Source organism: Rhinatrema bivittatum, chromosome 5, assembly GCF_901001135.1.
Source record: "Rhinatrema bivittatum chromosome 5, aRhiBiv1.1, whole genome shotgun sequence".
Classification (NCBI taxonomy): Eukaryota; Metazoa; Chordata; class Amphibia; order Gymnophiona; family Rhinatrematidae; genus Rhinatrema; species Rhinatrema bivittatum.
The window spans coordinates 13,941,965-13,958,384 of NC_042619.1; the positions used below are offsets into that span (position 1 = coordinate 13,941,965).

The 16,420-nt window shown below is 49.4% G+C and overlaps 1 protein-coding gene across 1 annotated transcript in view; it reads right to left on the minus strand.

Moving 5' to 3' along the window:
• The window catches only part of LOC115091815 (paired mesoderm homeobox protein 2A-like), a 37,821-nt gene that overhangs the window by 20,198 nt on the left and 1,203 nt on the right, over positions 1 to 16,420 (minus strand). The window contains 1 exon segment of the mRNA XM_029602043.1: positions 15,854 to 16,041. Within this exon segment, the coding sequence (XP_029457903.1) occupies positions 15,854 to 16,041 (188 nt within the window).

Genomic DNA, 16,420 nt, shown 5'->3' on the forward strand with positions numbered 1-16,420 from the left:
CGCCACTTGAACTCTAAGGGAGTTAAGGCCAAACCCTTCATCAACCCCTGCTCCAAGAAGGTCAAAATGTGCACCATAGACACTCGAGTCAGTTCAACCCCCTGCTCTGTGCACCAAGACTCAAAAACTCTCCAAACTCTCACATATGCTAAGGATGTGGAAGTCTTCCTAGCTTACAGCAGAATGAAATGATATCCTCGGTATACCCTTTCCACCTTAAATGCTTCCTCTCAAAAGCCAAGCCATGGGACAGAAGTGATCAGCCTGATCTGAAAATACGGGACCTTGGTGAAGAAGCTTTGGTAGATGGCCGAGCCGCAATGGCCCGTCCACCGCTAGATTGATCAGATCAGCAAACCATGGCTGCCGAGGCCACTCCAGTGCCTCTAGAATCACCTCTCCTGGATGAATCTCTACTCGCTGAAATATTTTGCCCACCAGCAGCCATGGCGGAAACACATATAGGAGAATATCCCACACTGCCATGGAAGCACCAAGGCATCGACCCTTCTGCTCCGCGTTACCTCCTGCGGCTGAAGAAGTGCCGAGACTTGGCATTTTGCTGAATTGCCATAAAGTCCATGTGGGACATGCCCCGTCTGTAAAGAATAAGATGCATTGCTTCCTCGACAACTCCCATTCCCCGGGATACAGCTGTTCTTGACTGAGAAAATCCACTAGTACTTTTGTCTATCTCAGCTATGTGAGGTGCCACCAATAATGCCAGATGCTGCTCTGCCCAGCGAATTAATTTCTGGGCTTCCTGAGTCACTGCCTGACTCTTGGTACCACCCTGTCGGTTGATGTAAGTCGTGAGAGCAACAGTACACAATAAGCAACCAAATGTCCGATCTTGTAGAGGTTTATTGTGTGCAAATATACGCAATAGAGCCTGACTCCAGCCGAGTTTCGCCCTCTTTCAGTAGGGCTGCATCAGGGGCTAAAACATACAATAAAGGACATTAAAAATATAAAAATGAATAAGACTGATAAAAACATATAATAAACAAACATTTAAAATGAACATATAAAATGGTAACATGGGATTATATGGAATGAGTCTAAAACAAGATGTAAGTGAAATAAATAAACCAATAAATAGTAAAACCAGCACCATAAAATAAGCACAGTAAAGTCAGTAAACACCAGCTAAACAGGTAAAACAATACAAATCAAATGCATATTGCCTTTAACTATAAAAAGTTACCATGAGTGCCATAAATTAGATAAATGTATGGAAAATAAAATAAAAGAGCTCACCACGTGTATATGATATGTTATTGGTTTATTTATTGTGTACTGTTGCTCTCACGGCTTTATTAAGCAACCTTCCTTGCTGTTTTTTTAGTCCCTCACGGTTGATGTAAGTCACCATCATCGCATTGTCCAACAAGATCCTTATGGCTGACTGCGGAAGAGAGGTAGAAAAGCCCACAACACAAACATCACCACCCTCATCTCTAACTGATTGATAGACCACAACGCCTCTTGTGCCGACTGTTGTCCCTGTGCTAACTGAGTCTGGCATACAGCTCCCCATCCAGAGAGACTGGCATCGATGGTAACAACTATCCAATTTAGAACCTCCAAGTCTATACCGCAACCTAACTGGTCCCGACCAAGCCACCACGAGAGACTAGATCTGGCTATCTCCATAAAAGGCAGTGGCAGATGAAATTGCTCTGACAACGGATTCCACCATAAAAGCAACACCCTCTGCAGAGGCCTCATGTGAGCAAATGCCCACGAAACTAGCTCCAAAGTGGAAGTCATGGAACCAAGAACCTGTAGGTAATCCCAGTCCCTGGGGACCACTTACTCCATTAAACTGAGAATCTGCCTCTGCAATTTGTAAACATGTTTCCTGTTGAGAACACTTTCCCAATCATGGTGTCAAAACGTGCCCCCAGGAACTCCAACACCTAAGTAGGAGTAAGATGGTTCTTTGACAGATTTAGTACCCAACCCATGGATCTCATACACTGGAGCACCAATGCCACTGCCTGTCTGCAAAGGACCTCTGACTTCGCTTGAATAAGCCAATCATCTAGATACGGGTGAAGTAAAATGCCCTCCTTTCTGAGAGCCGCTGCCACCATGACAATCACCTTGATGAAGGTCCTCAGAGCAGTCATCAACTCGAACGGAAGGGCACAAAATTGAAAATGTGTCCCGAGGATCATGAACCTCAGGAACCTCTGATGATCCGGACAGATTGCTATGTGCAAGTACGCCTCGGTCAAATCCAGAGAAGCCAACAGCTCTCCTTTGTGCACCACTGCAATGACTGAGCACAGGGTCTCCATCCAAAAACGAGGAACTTTGAGAGCCACATTCATCTTTTTTCAAGTTCAAAATTGGGCAGAAGGTCCACTCCTTTTTTGGGAACACAAAATAAATGGAATACCTTCCCGTCCCTTGCTCCCCCTAGGGACAGGAACAATGGCTTCCAGTTATCTGTAAGTGAATTGTTACAGGACCGGGCAGTTCTCCGGTTCCTCCTCTTACCTCCAGGCCGGCCTGGCCCGCAGGGACGCTCCTGAGGCCATGCAGGCCTGATTCGCGGCCTGCTGCAGCTCTCCCTGTGCGAGGGAGACGCCGCCGGCCCAACGCGCTTGGCCCCACCCCCTAGGCACGCGCGCGCCCAGAGGCTGGAGCCTTAAAGGGGCCAACGCGGGAAAACTACAGGGGATGCCCCAGATGACGTCAGACGCTCCAGGGTATTTAAACCCTGCAGCTCCATCAGGACGGGGCCTTGCAACGAGGTTCCTCAGGTTCCCTGACTCTCTAGTTGCTGCAGTATCTCTGATCATCTGGTCTTCTGGCTCCTGACCTGGCTTGTTCCTGACTTCGTCTTCGGCATCTGCCCCTGGCCTTGATATTGACTTCTGACTTCTGGCTTCTGACCCGGCTTTGTCTCCTGACTTCGCTTCCAGCTTCCGCTCCTGGTTTTGGTTCATCCTCTGACTTCTGGCTTTGACCCGGCTCCGTTCCACGACTCCATCTTCTGCTTGCATCCCTGGCTTTGGTTTGGATCTCGGACTTCTGGCTTCTGACCCGGTTTCGCTCTTGGACTCTGACTCAGCTTCATTCATCATCTCAGGTATCCGGTACTTGCTGGCCCAGAGGGATTCTCCTAAGTCCCAGTGGCTCGGGCTATCACGGGCTCCTCCCGGGGGAGCCACGGGTTTCCAAGGATGAAGACTCTTCTGCTACCTGGGTCCAGCCGTCCTTCACCCATCTCTTCGGCTGCAGCCCGGATCCTTGGTCGCATAGGATCCCACCTAAGTCCAAGAGGTCCGGGTCCCTACGAGCTCCTCCTGGGGGGGACCTTGGACTTCCAGTGGCGAAGCCTCTTCCGACTCTCTTCCGCACCACCTCCCGGCTGTGACACTCACTGTGGTCCTCCACAGCATACCATCCACCGTCTCAGCCGGCACAAGGGTCCACGACCGTAACAGTTTGCAAGGCCATGGACCCGGCGGATCTTGCAGGCCTGAAAGCCATTCCGGGTATTGCCCAGAGGCTGCAACAGCAGCAAACCTGCCTCGACACCCTGATGGCAATGGTGCAGTGATTAGCCGACCGTGTTGGCGGAGCCACGGCTGCGAGTCCTTTGGTACCCGGAGCTGGGATGAATTCCGGATCTTCAGCACCCATACAGATGCCAGTCCCTTCGCGGTTTTCAGGAGACGCAAAGCTTTGCCGAGGGTTCCTGAACCAGTGTTATATTCGATTCAACCTCCTCCCGCTTCAGTTTCCGACAGACCGGGTCAAGACAAGCTTCATTATCTCTCTACTGGATGGCAGACCCCTGGCGTGGGCCTCCAACCTCTGGGAGTGCCAGGACTCCCACCTGGACAACCTGGTACACTTCTTCTCTGCCTTTAGATGGGTCTTTGATGAGTCCTCTCGCAAACCCACTGCCGCATCAGAGTTGCTCCAGTTGCGTCAGGGTAACCGGCCTTTGGCGGAACAAGCTATGGATTTCCAGACGCTGGCCACCGAATTAAACTGGGGAGGTGACAGCTTGCACGGTATCTTTTTGGAAAGCCTCTCCCCAAGGCTCCAGGATGAATTGGCGGCCCGAGATCTCCCGGACGACTTGGATGATCTCATTGATCTTGCGTGCCAGGTGGACCGCCGTATCCAACGCCGGTTCCGAGAAAGGAGGCCTGCTCACAGACCCGGGAACGCCAGAATCACCCCTTCCCGAAGCGATTCCGCTCCTTCTGTCTCTCCGGAAGCTTCTGATCCCAAACCCATGCAAGTGGGTCAGGGGCCTATCTCGCAGGAGGAAAGGAGAAGATGTCGGTCCCTGGGCCTGTATCTCTATTGCACTGGGAAGGGCCATTTCCTCGCCCACTGTAGCAAGTGTCCGGGAAATGCTCAGACCTAGAGACAGTTGGGAAGCTAACCCTAGGTCACACCACTGCTGCCTCCCCGTGCACCGTACTGGTGACCATACTCCTTCCCGAAGGAGAGTTTGAGACGCTAGCCCTGATTGAATCAGGAGCTGGGAGAAACTTCATTCTCAAGGACCTGGCCCAGCAACACCAGATTGCAGTTCAACCCAAACGACCCCAGCTCCGTGTGTCTTCTATTCAGGAGAGGCTTCTTCAAGGGACCATCGATACTCGTACTAGGCCTTTCACGCTACCACGTGAATTTTGCATGAAGAGGAGATTTCATTCCTCATCCTGGAGAGGTCTATGCACCCGGTCATCCTGGGACTGCCGTGGCTACGGAAGCACTCTCCCATAATTTGTTGGGAAACCCTCCAAGTGGCATCCTGGGGCCCTTCATGCTTCGGCTCTTGCTTGACTGCTGTTCCGCGACCATCGATACCTCTCCTGATGACATCATTGGCGTTGCCGCCCCACTATCAGGACTACCACAATGTCTTTTCCAAGGAGAGAGCCGAGATCCTCCCAGAGCACCGCCCTTTTGACTGTGCAATCAACTTGCTCCCGGGTACCATGCCACCATGAGGATGGGTCTACCTGTTGTCTCTTCCTGAGACACAAGCCATGTCTACATACATCCGGGAGAACCTAGATCGTGGGTTCATTCGACCATCCAAGTCCCCGGCTGGAGCAGGCTTCTTCTTCGTGCAAAGAAGGACGGATCCCTCCGACCCTGCATAGACTACCGTGGCTTGAACAGCATTACCCGGCGGGATCGGTACCCACTGCCTTTGATCCCGGAACTGCTGGACAGGCTACAAGGAGCCAAGGTGTTCACAAAACTGGATCTCCGTGGGGCGTACAACCCAGTAAGGATTTGTCCAGGCGACGAATGGAAAACCGCATTCAACACAAGGGATGGACATTACGAATACCTAGCCATGCCCTTCGGTCTCTGCAATGCCCCGGCAGTTTTTCAAAACCTCATGAACGAGGTCCTAAGAGACATGCTACATTCCTCGGTAATCGTTTACCTCGATGATGTACTCATATATTCCAAGGACCTGGAGACGCACTGCCAAGATGTTCGAAGAGTCTTACAGAAGCTATGAGATAACCAACTTTACGCTAAGTTTGAAAAATGTCTCTTCGAGCAGGAGTCTTTACCCTTCCTTGGGTACATCGTATCCTCCACCGGTTTCCGTATGGATCCAGAGAAGGTCGTGGCAATCAAGGATTGGCTGCAACCACTAGGAGTGAAAGCACTCCAACGGTTCCTGGGGTTTGCCAACTTTTACCGGCAATTTATCCCTCTCTACTCTTAGAAGGTAGCTCCGCTGACAGCCCTTACCAGAAAGGGCGCCGACACTAAGCACTGGCCATCGACGACCCTACGAGCTTTCCAAGAATTGAAGGAAGCGTTCCTCCAGGAAACCTGCCTTCGCCACCCTGACCCTCAACGCCCCTTCATCATGGAGGTTGACACCTCCGACGTAGCGGTCGGGGCTGTTCTAAGTCAGCTGTCCAATGGAGGTAAACTCCTGCCATGTTCCTACTACTCCTGCAAGTTCTCCCCTGCCGAGAGGAACTATGGCATAGGGGATAAGGAACTACTGGCCATCAAACTTGCATTCGAGGCGTGGCGGCAATGGCTGGAGGGGGCCCAGCACCCGATCGTCGTTTACACAGACCACAAGAACCTGGAATACCTGTGTCGTGCGCAGCATCTTAACCCACGGCAGGTGCGCTGGTCACTCTTTTTCAGCCGTTTCAATTTTTCCCTTCAGTACTGACCAGCATCCAAGAACGTCCAGGCGGATGTGCTCTGCCGCACCGCGGAGACAGAGGATACCATCAACCCGCCTCAGTACATTCTGGATCCAGCCCAAGTTCTTCTGGATGCATCTGAAGTGGCTCCTGCGGGTAAGACGGTGGTGCCATCTCGCTCCTGTAGAAAGGTTTTAGCATGGGCCCATGATTGCCTGACTGCTGGGCACCCAGGGGCAGCCAGGACCCTAGAGCTGCTGACAGAGTTCTACTGGTGGCTGCAGGTCAAGAAAGATGTATGACTATGTCCAGTCGTGTCCTACCTGTGCCCGGCAGAAGTCCCTACATGGACGCCCCTGGGGGCTCCTGCGGCCACTACCCATTCCCATGGAGCCTTGAACTCACCTGTCCACAGATTTTATTGTGGATTTGCTGGTTTCTGATGGGAAGACCGTGATCTGGGTCATAGTCTATCGGTTTTCGAAGATGGCCCACCATGCCTCTTGCCAAATTACCTTCAGCACCATAAGAACATAAGAAAATGCCATACTGGGTCAGACCAAGGGTCCATCAAGCCCAGCATCCTGTTTCTAATAGAGGCCAAAACCAGGCCATAAGAACCTGGCAAGTACCCAAAAACTAAGTCCATTCCATGTAACCATTGCTAATGGCAGTGGCTATTCTCTAAGTGAACTTAATAGCAGGTAATGGACTTCTCCTCCAAGAACTTATCCAATCCTTTTTTAAACCCAGCTATACTAACTGCACTAACCACATTCGCTGGCAACAAATTCCAGAGTTTAATTGTGCGTTGAGTAAAAAAGAACTTTCTCCGATTAGTTTTAAATGTGCCCCATGCTAACTTCATGGAGTGCCCCCTAGTCTTTCTACTATCCGAGTTGGCTACCAGAGTTGGCTACCCTCTTCACCCAGCACATCTTCCGACTCCATGGACTTCCTTCGCACATTACCTCAGACCATGGTCCCCAGTTTACGGCAAAATATTGGAAGTCCCTCTGCAGGAAGTTCGGGGTGCAACTGGATCTGACAACTGCCTTTCACCCTCAGGCCAATGACCAGGCCGAATGGACCAACAGAACACTAAAGGCTTTCCTCGGAGATCTGCAAAATGACTGGGTCACTTTATTACCTTGGGCGGAGTTTTCGTATAACCACCACAAGCACTCCGCAACTAAACTGTCCCCTTTTCAGTTGGTCTATGGAAAGAGCCCTAGACCTCCATTGCCTTTGCCGCTGACAGTACCTTCGCCTGCGGTTCAGCTTATGGCACGATAGTTGTGCACCCTCTGGACTTCCACCCAGGCGAAACTCCGTTTGGCGGCAGCCAAGGCCAAGAAATATGCAGATAGATCATGACAGCCTGCTCCGACCTTCCTTCCAGGGCAGAGAGTTTGGTTGAGCACCAGGAATATCCATCTGCGGACTCCCTCTATGTGTCTGGCCCCCAGGTACATTGGGCCATTCACGGTAGTGGAGCGGGTGGGGGCAGTCTCCTATCGGCTATGGCTGCCATCCACCCTGAGGATCTACAATGTGTTCCATGTGTCTCTGCTTAAGCCGGTGGTGCTCTCCACATTCCATGCCACACCTCCGGAACCTACCCCCGCTGAAGCTGATGCCGACGTCACCTATAAAGTAAAGGATGTCCTGGACGTTCGGTCCCACCGTCGCCGGTGGGAGTGCCTCCTCTCCCGGGAGGGGTACGGCCCGGACGAGAATTCCTGGGAGCTTTCTTTTCATATCCTGGACAAGTCCCTCCTCCATCAGTTTCACTTGGCTCATCCTGCCAAGCCAGGACCTCGGGAAGGGGGCGTAGGAGGGGGGGGTACTGTTACGGGACCGGTGACGCAGTCGACGGGGGGGGTGGGTTAGGTAGGGGAAGGGAGGAGAAGGTGGGGGGAGGTGGAAGGAAAGTTTCCTCTGAGGCCGCTCCGATTTTGGAGCGGCCTCGGAGGGAACGGGCAGCGCGTGCAGGGCTCGGCGCGCGCAAGTTGCACAAATGTGCACAAATGTGCACCCCCTTGTGCGTGCCTGGTGCGCGAACAAAAGTACGCGCACACGCTGTGTTTTAAAATGTACCCCTCAATGTTTGTCAAATGGAAATGTTGCTAGTCAATTGAAACCCATGGTTGAAGTCCTAAATGGTTTGGAAGATCGTATGAGTAAGGTAGAAAAGGAGATAAAGGAAAATCATGAAGAATGTGAAAAAGGAAATAAATACAATTAAAGATGTTCAGTATTCCATCATAAAAGAAAATTTAAGTATGAAGATGAAAATGGAATCCACTGAAAACCAGGCTTGGGCAAAAAATATCTGTCTTGTAAATTTTCCAAAAAATTATTTTATTGCACCAAGGGATATGTGGAAGAGGTATCTCTTAGAAATCCTTAAAATACCTGAACAGACTTGGCCTTTAATATCAAGGATTTACTATATATTGGAGATGTGATTCGGCTGAACCTTTTGCTTTGGCCTTCGTTATTGGCCTGCCGTGGGAAATTCCATTTCCTGCGGTTGGGACCGTTTATTTTGGTTGTCCCAAACCAAAAAAAAACAAAACACCCCAACCCTTCAGATTTAATTAATTACAATCCCCCATCCTCCTGACCCCCCCCAAAACTTGCCTAAAGTCCTTGGTGGTCCAGTGGGGGTCCCGGGAGCGATCTCCCGCTCTTGGGGCTGTCAGCTGCCGGTGGCCCTTTGCCCTTACCATGTGACAAGGGCTATCGGTGCCATTGGCCGGCCTCTGTCACATGGTAGGAGCAATGGACGGCCATTTTGTTTTTTTAATGTGCCCTTTCTCCCCCCCCCCCCCCAAAACGATAAGAAAACCACATGAAATTTTGTGGGTTTTTCTATCATTTCGGCGACCCCCCCCACCTCGAAACGTGATGAAATAGGAAATATCGTCTCTATTTCCTATTCTGTCACAAACAAATGCACATCCCTACTGTATATCACCCCTTAAAAGGGGAAGTGAAGAATTACGTGGGGGACAGATTTGTTCAACACTAGAACCTCAAATGGATGAGACTAATATTATTGAAAGCTCTTTGAGCGAACAGGTTTTGCCGGCTCACTTATTGTGTCATTTCTTCTGGAGACAGATAAAGAACGGATATTCAAAAGGTTCTTTCAATATAGATCTGAAAGTTTTCTGGGTTTGAAAGTTCAAGTTTTTCCAGACTTGGCAAAAGAGACTCAAAAAAAGAGGAAACAATTTTTAATTTTAAAACCTAAGGTGTTAGAAATGGGGGCTGCATATTTCCTTAAATTTCCCTGTAAATGTCTAGTAAAGTATCAAAATGCATCATACATTTTCTATAATCCAGCACAGCTTTCCTCTTTTATAACTGATAGATTTATGCCAGTTGCTAAGTCATCCCCCGTCGTTTGAAAATCTGTAAGCATAACCGCTAAAAAAAGGAAGAGACTTGTTTAACCAGCTTTTTGTTTAGTAATATAGATATTTCTGTTTCCTCAAGGTAGTGGATTGGATCTCAATTTTGAGGACTAAATACATTATTGACAAAAAATTGTATTTCCTGATTTTTTCTTTTTTGTATAAGTATTTTGCGAATGTCATAATGTTTTTCTATTTAAGTGTTAATTCTTGAAATATGTAATTGGAAATTATAAATAAAGAATAAAAAAAAAAAAAAGAAATCGCCCATTATTATTGCACGGCCAAATTGTTTAGCTTTCCTGATCTCTCTTAGCACTTCATTATCAGTCTGATCATTTTGGCCAGGTGGACGGTAGTCTACGCCTATCACTCTATACTCTTACCCAACACACATGGGATTTCTACCCATATAGATTCTACTGAGCATTGAGTCTCTTGTATGATCTTTATCCTGTTGGACTCTATACCCTTCCGGACATAAAGTGCCACACCGCCAACAAGTTGATCCTATCATTGCGATATAATTTGTACCCCGGTATAGCACTGTCCCATTGGTTATCCTCCTTCCACCATGTCTCTGAGATGCCAATTAAGTCTATGTCATCATTCACTGCTATACATTCTAATTCTCCCATCTTACTTCTTAGACTTCTGGCATTAGCATACAAACATTTCAAAGTTTGTTTTTTGTTTGTATTTTTATTCTGCTTTTTAATTGATAGAGATAAGTTAGAATTTTTTAGCTCAGGTGAGTTTTTAGTTTCAGGCACTTGGACCACTTTTCTTATTATTGGAACCTCACTGTCGGGATGCCCTAATTCTAATGCATCATTAGTATCCTTTAAAGATACCTCTCTCCGAACCATGCGCTGCTGAGCAACTGTCGGCTTTCCCCTTTGTTCTAGTTTAAAAGCTGCTCTATCTCCTTTTTAAAGGTTAGCGCCAGCAGTCTGGTTCCACCCTGGTTAAGGTGCAGCCCATCCCTTCGGAAGAGACTCCCCCTTCCCCAAAAGGATCCCCAGTTCCTAACAAAACTGAATCCCTCTTCTTTGCACCATCGTCTCATCCACGCATTGAGACTCCGGAGCTCTGCCTGCCTCTGGGGACCTGCACGTGGCGATGCACCATGTGAGAAACACAATAAGCTTAACACTGCTATCATCGTAACCTGTATTAACCCACTGTGGCAGGCATAAGCCTCTCCCTGTTTAAAATGTAATATAAAAATGGACATTTACATACAATGCTGAGTGAGCGGCGCACAATTTTAACACTGAGTGGGTGACCTTGTTCACAACATTTGGAGACAACTAACCAACACCCTTCGTAAAAGCTAAGTATTTGGGCAGTTTTAACGCCGGACGTTTGGCGGTTTTTTAATGCATTTTAATGAATGAAGATTTGGGATGTTTGCCATCCACTACTTAATTTTCTGTATGCAAGTAAAATTCTAAAAAAAATATTATCTGTTCCTCAGACTAGCACATGATTCCGACACCATTGAGGCTTATGCCTGCCACAGTGCATTAAATACAGGTTATTAGGGATGTGAATCGTGTCCTCGATCGTCTTAACGATCGATTTTGGCTGGGAGGGGGAGGGAATCGTATTGTTGCCGTTTGGGGGGGTAAAATATCGTGAAAAATCGAAAAATTGAAAAATCGGCACATTAAAACCCCCTAAAACCCACCCCCGACCCTTTAAATTAAATCCCCCACCCTCCCAAACCCCCCCCAAATGACTTAAATAACCTGCGGGTCCAGCGGCGGTCCGGAACAGCAGCGGTCCGGAACGGGCTCCTGCTCCTGAATCTTGTTGTCTTCAGCCGGCGCCATTTTCCAAAATGGCGCCGAAAAATGGCGGCGGCCATAGACGAACACGATTGGACGGCAGGAGGTCCTTCTGGACCCCCGCTGGACTTTTGGCAAGTCTCGTGGGGGTCAGGAGGCCCCCCACAAGCTGGCCAAAAGTTCCTGGAGGTCCAGCGGGGGTCAGGGAGCGATTTCCCGCCGCGAATCGTTTTCGTACGGAAAATGGCGCCGGCAGGAGATCGACTGCAGGAGGTCGTTCAGCGAGGGTTCCGGCACCTCGCTGAACAACCTCCTGCAGTCGATCTCCTGCCGGCGCCATTTTCCGTACGAAAACGATTCGCGGCGGGAAATCGCTCCCTGACCCCCGCTGGACCTCCAGGAACTTTTGGCCAGCTTGTGGGGGGCCTCCTGACCCCCACGAGACTTGCCAAAAGTCCAGCGGGGGTCCGGAAGGACCTCCTGCCGTCCAATCGTGTTCGTCTATGGCCGCCGCCATTTTTCGGCGCCATTTTGGAAAATGGCGCCGGCTGAAGACAACAAGATTCAGGAGCAGGAGCCCGTTCCGGACCGCTGCCGTTCCGGACCGCCGCTGGACCCGCAGGTTATTTAAGTCATTTGGGGGGGGTTCAGGAGGGTGGGGGATTTAATTTAAAGGGTCGGGGGTGGGTTTTAGGGGGTTTTAGTGTGCCGGCTCACGATTCTAACGATTTATAACGATAAATCGTTAGAATCTCTATTGTATTGTGTTCCATAACGGTTTAAGACGATATTAAAATTATCGGACGATAATTTTAATCGTCCTAAAACGATTCACATCCCTACAGGTTATGATGAGTTTCTCACTAGCTCTCTTCTTGGTTTCACCCATTGAGTCTCAACCACCAAGCACTCAACCAAGCCTCAAGCTTCCTTAGATCCCTCCTCTCTCAGGGATGTCCACTCTGTTTCAGGTTTTAATGCCACATCCACCAGGAAGTCGAACCTTTCCTTCTAACCCCATCCGCAAAAAAGACACTGAACGGAACCAGCCCCAAAATGGATCCCTCTTCTTTCCTCGGTGTGACTCCCACGCCGTAACCCCCTCCACCCTCCGTCATTCGACCGGTTTCTAATCCAGCCCACCACCTTGCGATCCATCCCCGGGCGGTTCCGTTTATTCGTGAGCCTCCGTGGCAGGGCACGAGCTTTGGTGACCACAGGGGCTCCCTTTCTTCAGACGGGGGCTGAAGGCTGGAAGCGTTTGCCTGCTGGGATTTTTCTGTTTGCTATGAGTGACCGTGTGCAGAGTCCATCCAGCTTGGCAGCAGCAGGGTGCGGAGCAGGCTTGAGGCTTTGCGCTCAGATCCCTGAGGAAACCCCACTGCCAGGGCTTCTGGTAACTCGGATTTGGGTTCACTTCCAAAAAAAAAAAAGTTTAAAACCAGCAACAAAAAGATCTTAAAAAAGACCTTATGTTTGTGGGACTTCCAAAACCCTGAGCAGGCTGCCATATTTTCAGATGTGGAATCTATTTGCATCCCAAATTAGAAAGTTGAGCTTGTAGCACTAACAAGCTTGATAAGAACTCAGACTAGTGATAATCTTCAGCTTGTGTCATCTGTGCACACAGTCCTGCCTGAGATAATTTCACTGGTTAGAGTGTCCCTGCCCCAGAGAGCTTAGAATCTAACTAAGCAGCGGGAGGATAAAGAAAAAATTCTGCCTGGCTGCACACCTTGGCCAGGCTGTAAGCTCCCTAGGGGTGCGGACCCGAACATGCAATGTTGTAGTTCGGCACAAGGAGGAACTACCTTTTCAGTTAGACGCCAATGTTTTCTGGTTGCGATCAAAGCCTGCCGGAGAGTCCCTCGTCCCTGTCCCCACAGGTCTGAGAGTAGCTTAGAGAGCAGCCGAGTGCAGGCCCCTAATCACAAGGATACATAACTTTACATATAGACTATGCTCTCCTTAGCGCACTCTGAATCAGCCGACTTTCTGACTGCTGCAGGTAAAATGCTCTTTAGTCACATTAGTGACTGCTGCTTCACACCTCAGTAATCAAAGCACTCCACACTGCACTGCCAACAACCACACTGCACTGATTAAACTATACCACACCACTAACACCTACACTGCACTGACAGACCCTACACCGTACTTACACACTGCACTTATTGAACCACACTACACCACTAACACCTACACTGCACTGACAGACCCTACACCGTACTTACACACTGCACTTATTGAACCACACTACACCACTAACACCTACAATGCACTGACAGACTCTATACCGCAATTACAACATCCAGAATGCAATGACAAGACTCCACAATACACTGACACACTCCACTTCTAAAACCACACTCCACTACCAACACCCACACCTTACTGACGGACCCTACTGACACACTGCACTAATATAACCACGCTATTCTACCAGCACCCACACTGCAATGACAGACCCTACACTGTACTGTCACACTGCACTAATATAACCACGCTATTCTACCAGCACCCACACTGCAATGACAGACCCTACACTGTACTGTCACACTGCACTAATATAACCACACTATTCTACCAGCATGCACACTGCAATGACAGACCCTACACTGTACTGTCACACTGCACTAATATAACCACACTATTCTACCAGCACGCACACTGCAATGACAGACCCTACACTGTACTTACACACTGCACTTATTGAACCACACTACACCACTAACACCTACAATGCACTGACAGACTCTATACCGCAATTACAACATCCAGAATGCAATGACAAGACTCCACAATACACTGACACACTCCACTTCTAAAACCACACTCCAGTACCAACACCCACACCTTACTGACGGACCCTACTGACACACTGCACTAATATAACCACGCTATTCTACCAGCACCCACACTGCAATGACAGACCCTACACTGTACTGTCACACTGCACTAATATAACCACGCTATTCTACCAGCACGCACACTGCAATGACAGACCCTACACTGTACTGTCACACTGCACTACACTGTACTGTCACACCTCCCTTCCTCCCTCCTCCCAACCCTCCCTTCTATCCTTAATCCTAAATTATTTATATCAACAAGTTATTTATGTACATATGTTATATACTATAATCTATTGTTCCATGTATTTCTGTTATAATTGTTATAATTGTTACCATGTTATAATGTAAAATAGGGCCAATCTCGCCCTATTCTTTTAGTTATCTGGAAACCGAAGTGATATCTCGATTGAATGTCGGTATATAAAAGAAATAAATAATAATAATAATAATAAAACCACACTATTCTATCAGCACCCACACTGTAATGACCGACCTTACACTGTACTGACACACTGCATCAATATAATCACACCACAGTACCAGCATCCACACTGCAATGACAGACCCTACACTACATTGTCCTCACTCACTATGCATTAATAGATTACACCCATATAACCTGTAATCAACCAATCTATGCACTACACTTCCAACCCCCCTGCTGCACTGGAAGACCTTACAGAACACTGCTACTACCAAAATCTAAAATACACCAGCCTCCACTACACACTGTCAGGACCACACTACACCGGAAATCTCCATGATACAACACCATTTCCTACATTGCACTGCCGGCCCCACACTATACAGCCTCCCTCTCTGCTAGGCTGCCATTTGCATGGTGCACTCCTAATCTCTCCACTGCACTGCCAGCCTCTGTACTATAATGCCAGCTGCCATGCTGTGCTGCCAGGCCAGCCAGCTTTTTTGCATGTCGATAATCATACACCCCTTCCTTAAACTGGTGCCTTTGGAGAACTGCTTTACAGCCCTACTTCCTGTTCCTCTTTCTTTTCACCCAGAAGTTTTCTCCTGCAGGTCCAGTTCAGCTGGAACCAGGAGTGGAGTCTGTTATAGCACCTTGAACCCAGGATTCGTCTTCCTATTTTTATAATCCCTCCCCTCACTTCCATTTAGTGTCACGGTGCGGGCTGGGGGGGGGGGGGGGGCCATGCACCTACTTCTGGAACACTGCTATGGCGGCTGCCGAACGTGGCCACTAGGTGTCACCCTTAAGCAAGGACCCTGATGCCCCCCGCCCTGCAGGGCGGCAAAGCATCCCCAACTCCAGCCAACCCAGGGAGCAAACGCCGGGAGCCGGGGTCCGAACCAGATGACCTTAAGCACGGCAGGGCACAGCCCTTAGGGGACCTGCTTAATGTAAAGAAGCAGATCAAAAGCCTGGTGACCGTGCCTTAGACAGGCACATCCGTTCGGGCGATTTCTGTCCCTGTCACCCTCATCCCTGCTTGCAAAGTCCCAGCAATGAATGAATAAACATGGGTGAAGCAGAGGGCTGCAAGCTGGACTCAGGCTGGGTACCCGCAGATTTTGTGGGTATTGTTTGGGCTCTGCTTCCCCCTCCTCCCAGCTGGGGTCCGGCTCACCTGCACCCTGGCCTCCGTCAGGTCGATCTTCAGCGCCAGCTCCTCCCTGGTGTAGATGTCCGGGTAGTGGGTCTCGGCGAAGACCCTCTCCAGCTCCTTCAGCTGCGAGCTGGTGAAAGTCGTGCGGATCCGCCGCTGCTTCCTTTTCTCGTTGATGCCGGAGGGGTCCGAGAAAAACTTGTAGGGAACTGCAAACGACAAGACGGGAAGGAGAGCTCTGAGCACGGGAAAGGACCTAGCAAAAGTTTGGGGGGGTTTTTTTTTGTTTCGTTTTAACCGCTGTAATAACAAAACGGTTTCAAAGGCTTCCTGAACTGAACATGGATCGGAGGAAGCTCTGAGATATTCCAGAGGGCGGAATCCTGCTCCGAGCTCCCAGACAGAGGGGAAGAGGACAGGGTGGGAGCTGCAGCCCGGTGCCGGCACCGGGAGATGATCGCCCCGGACCTCGATGGAAACTCTTCGGAGCTGCTCCCGGCCCCTGGCCAAATCCGGGCAGAGCGATGTCACCTGTACTATCTCTGTCTAATAAAGGAAATCATGGACACTGCACGTGTGAGGACCCTG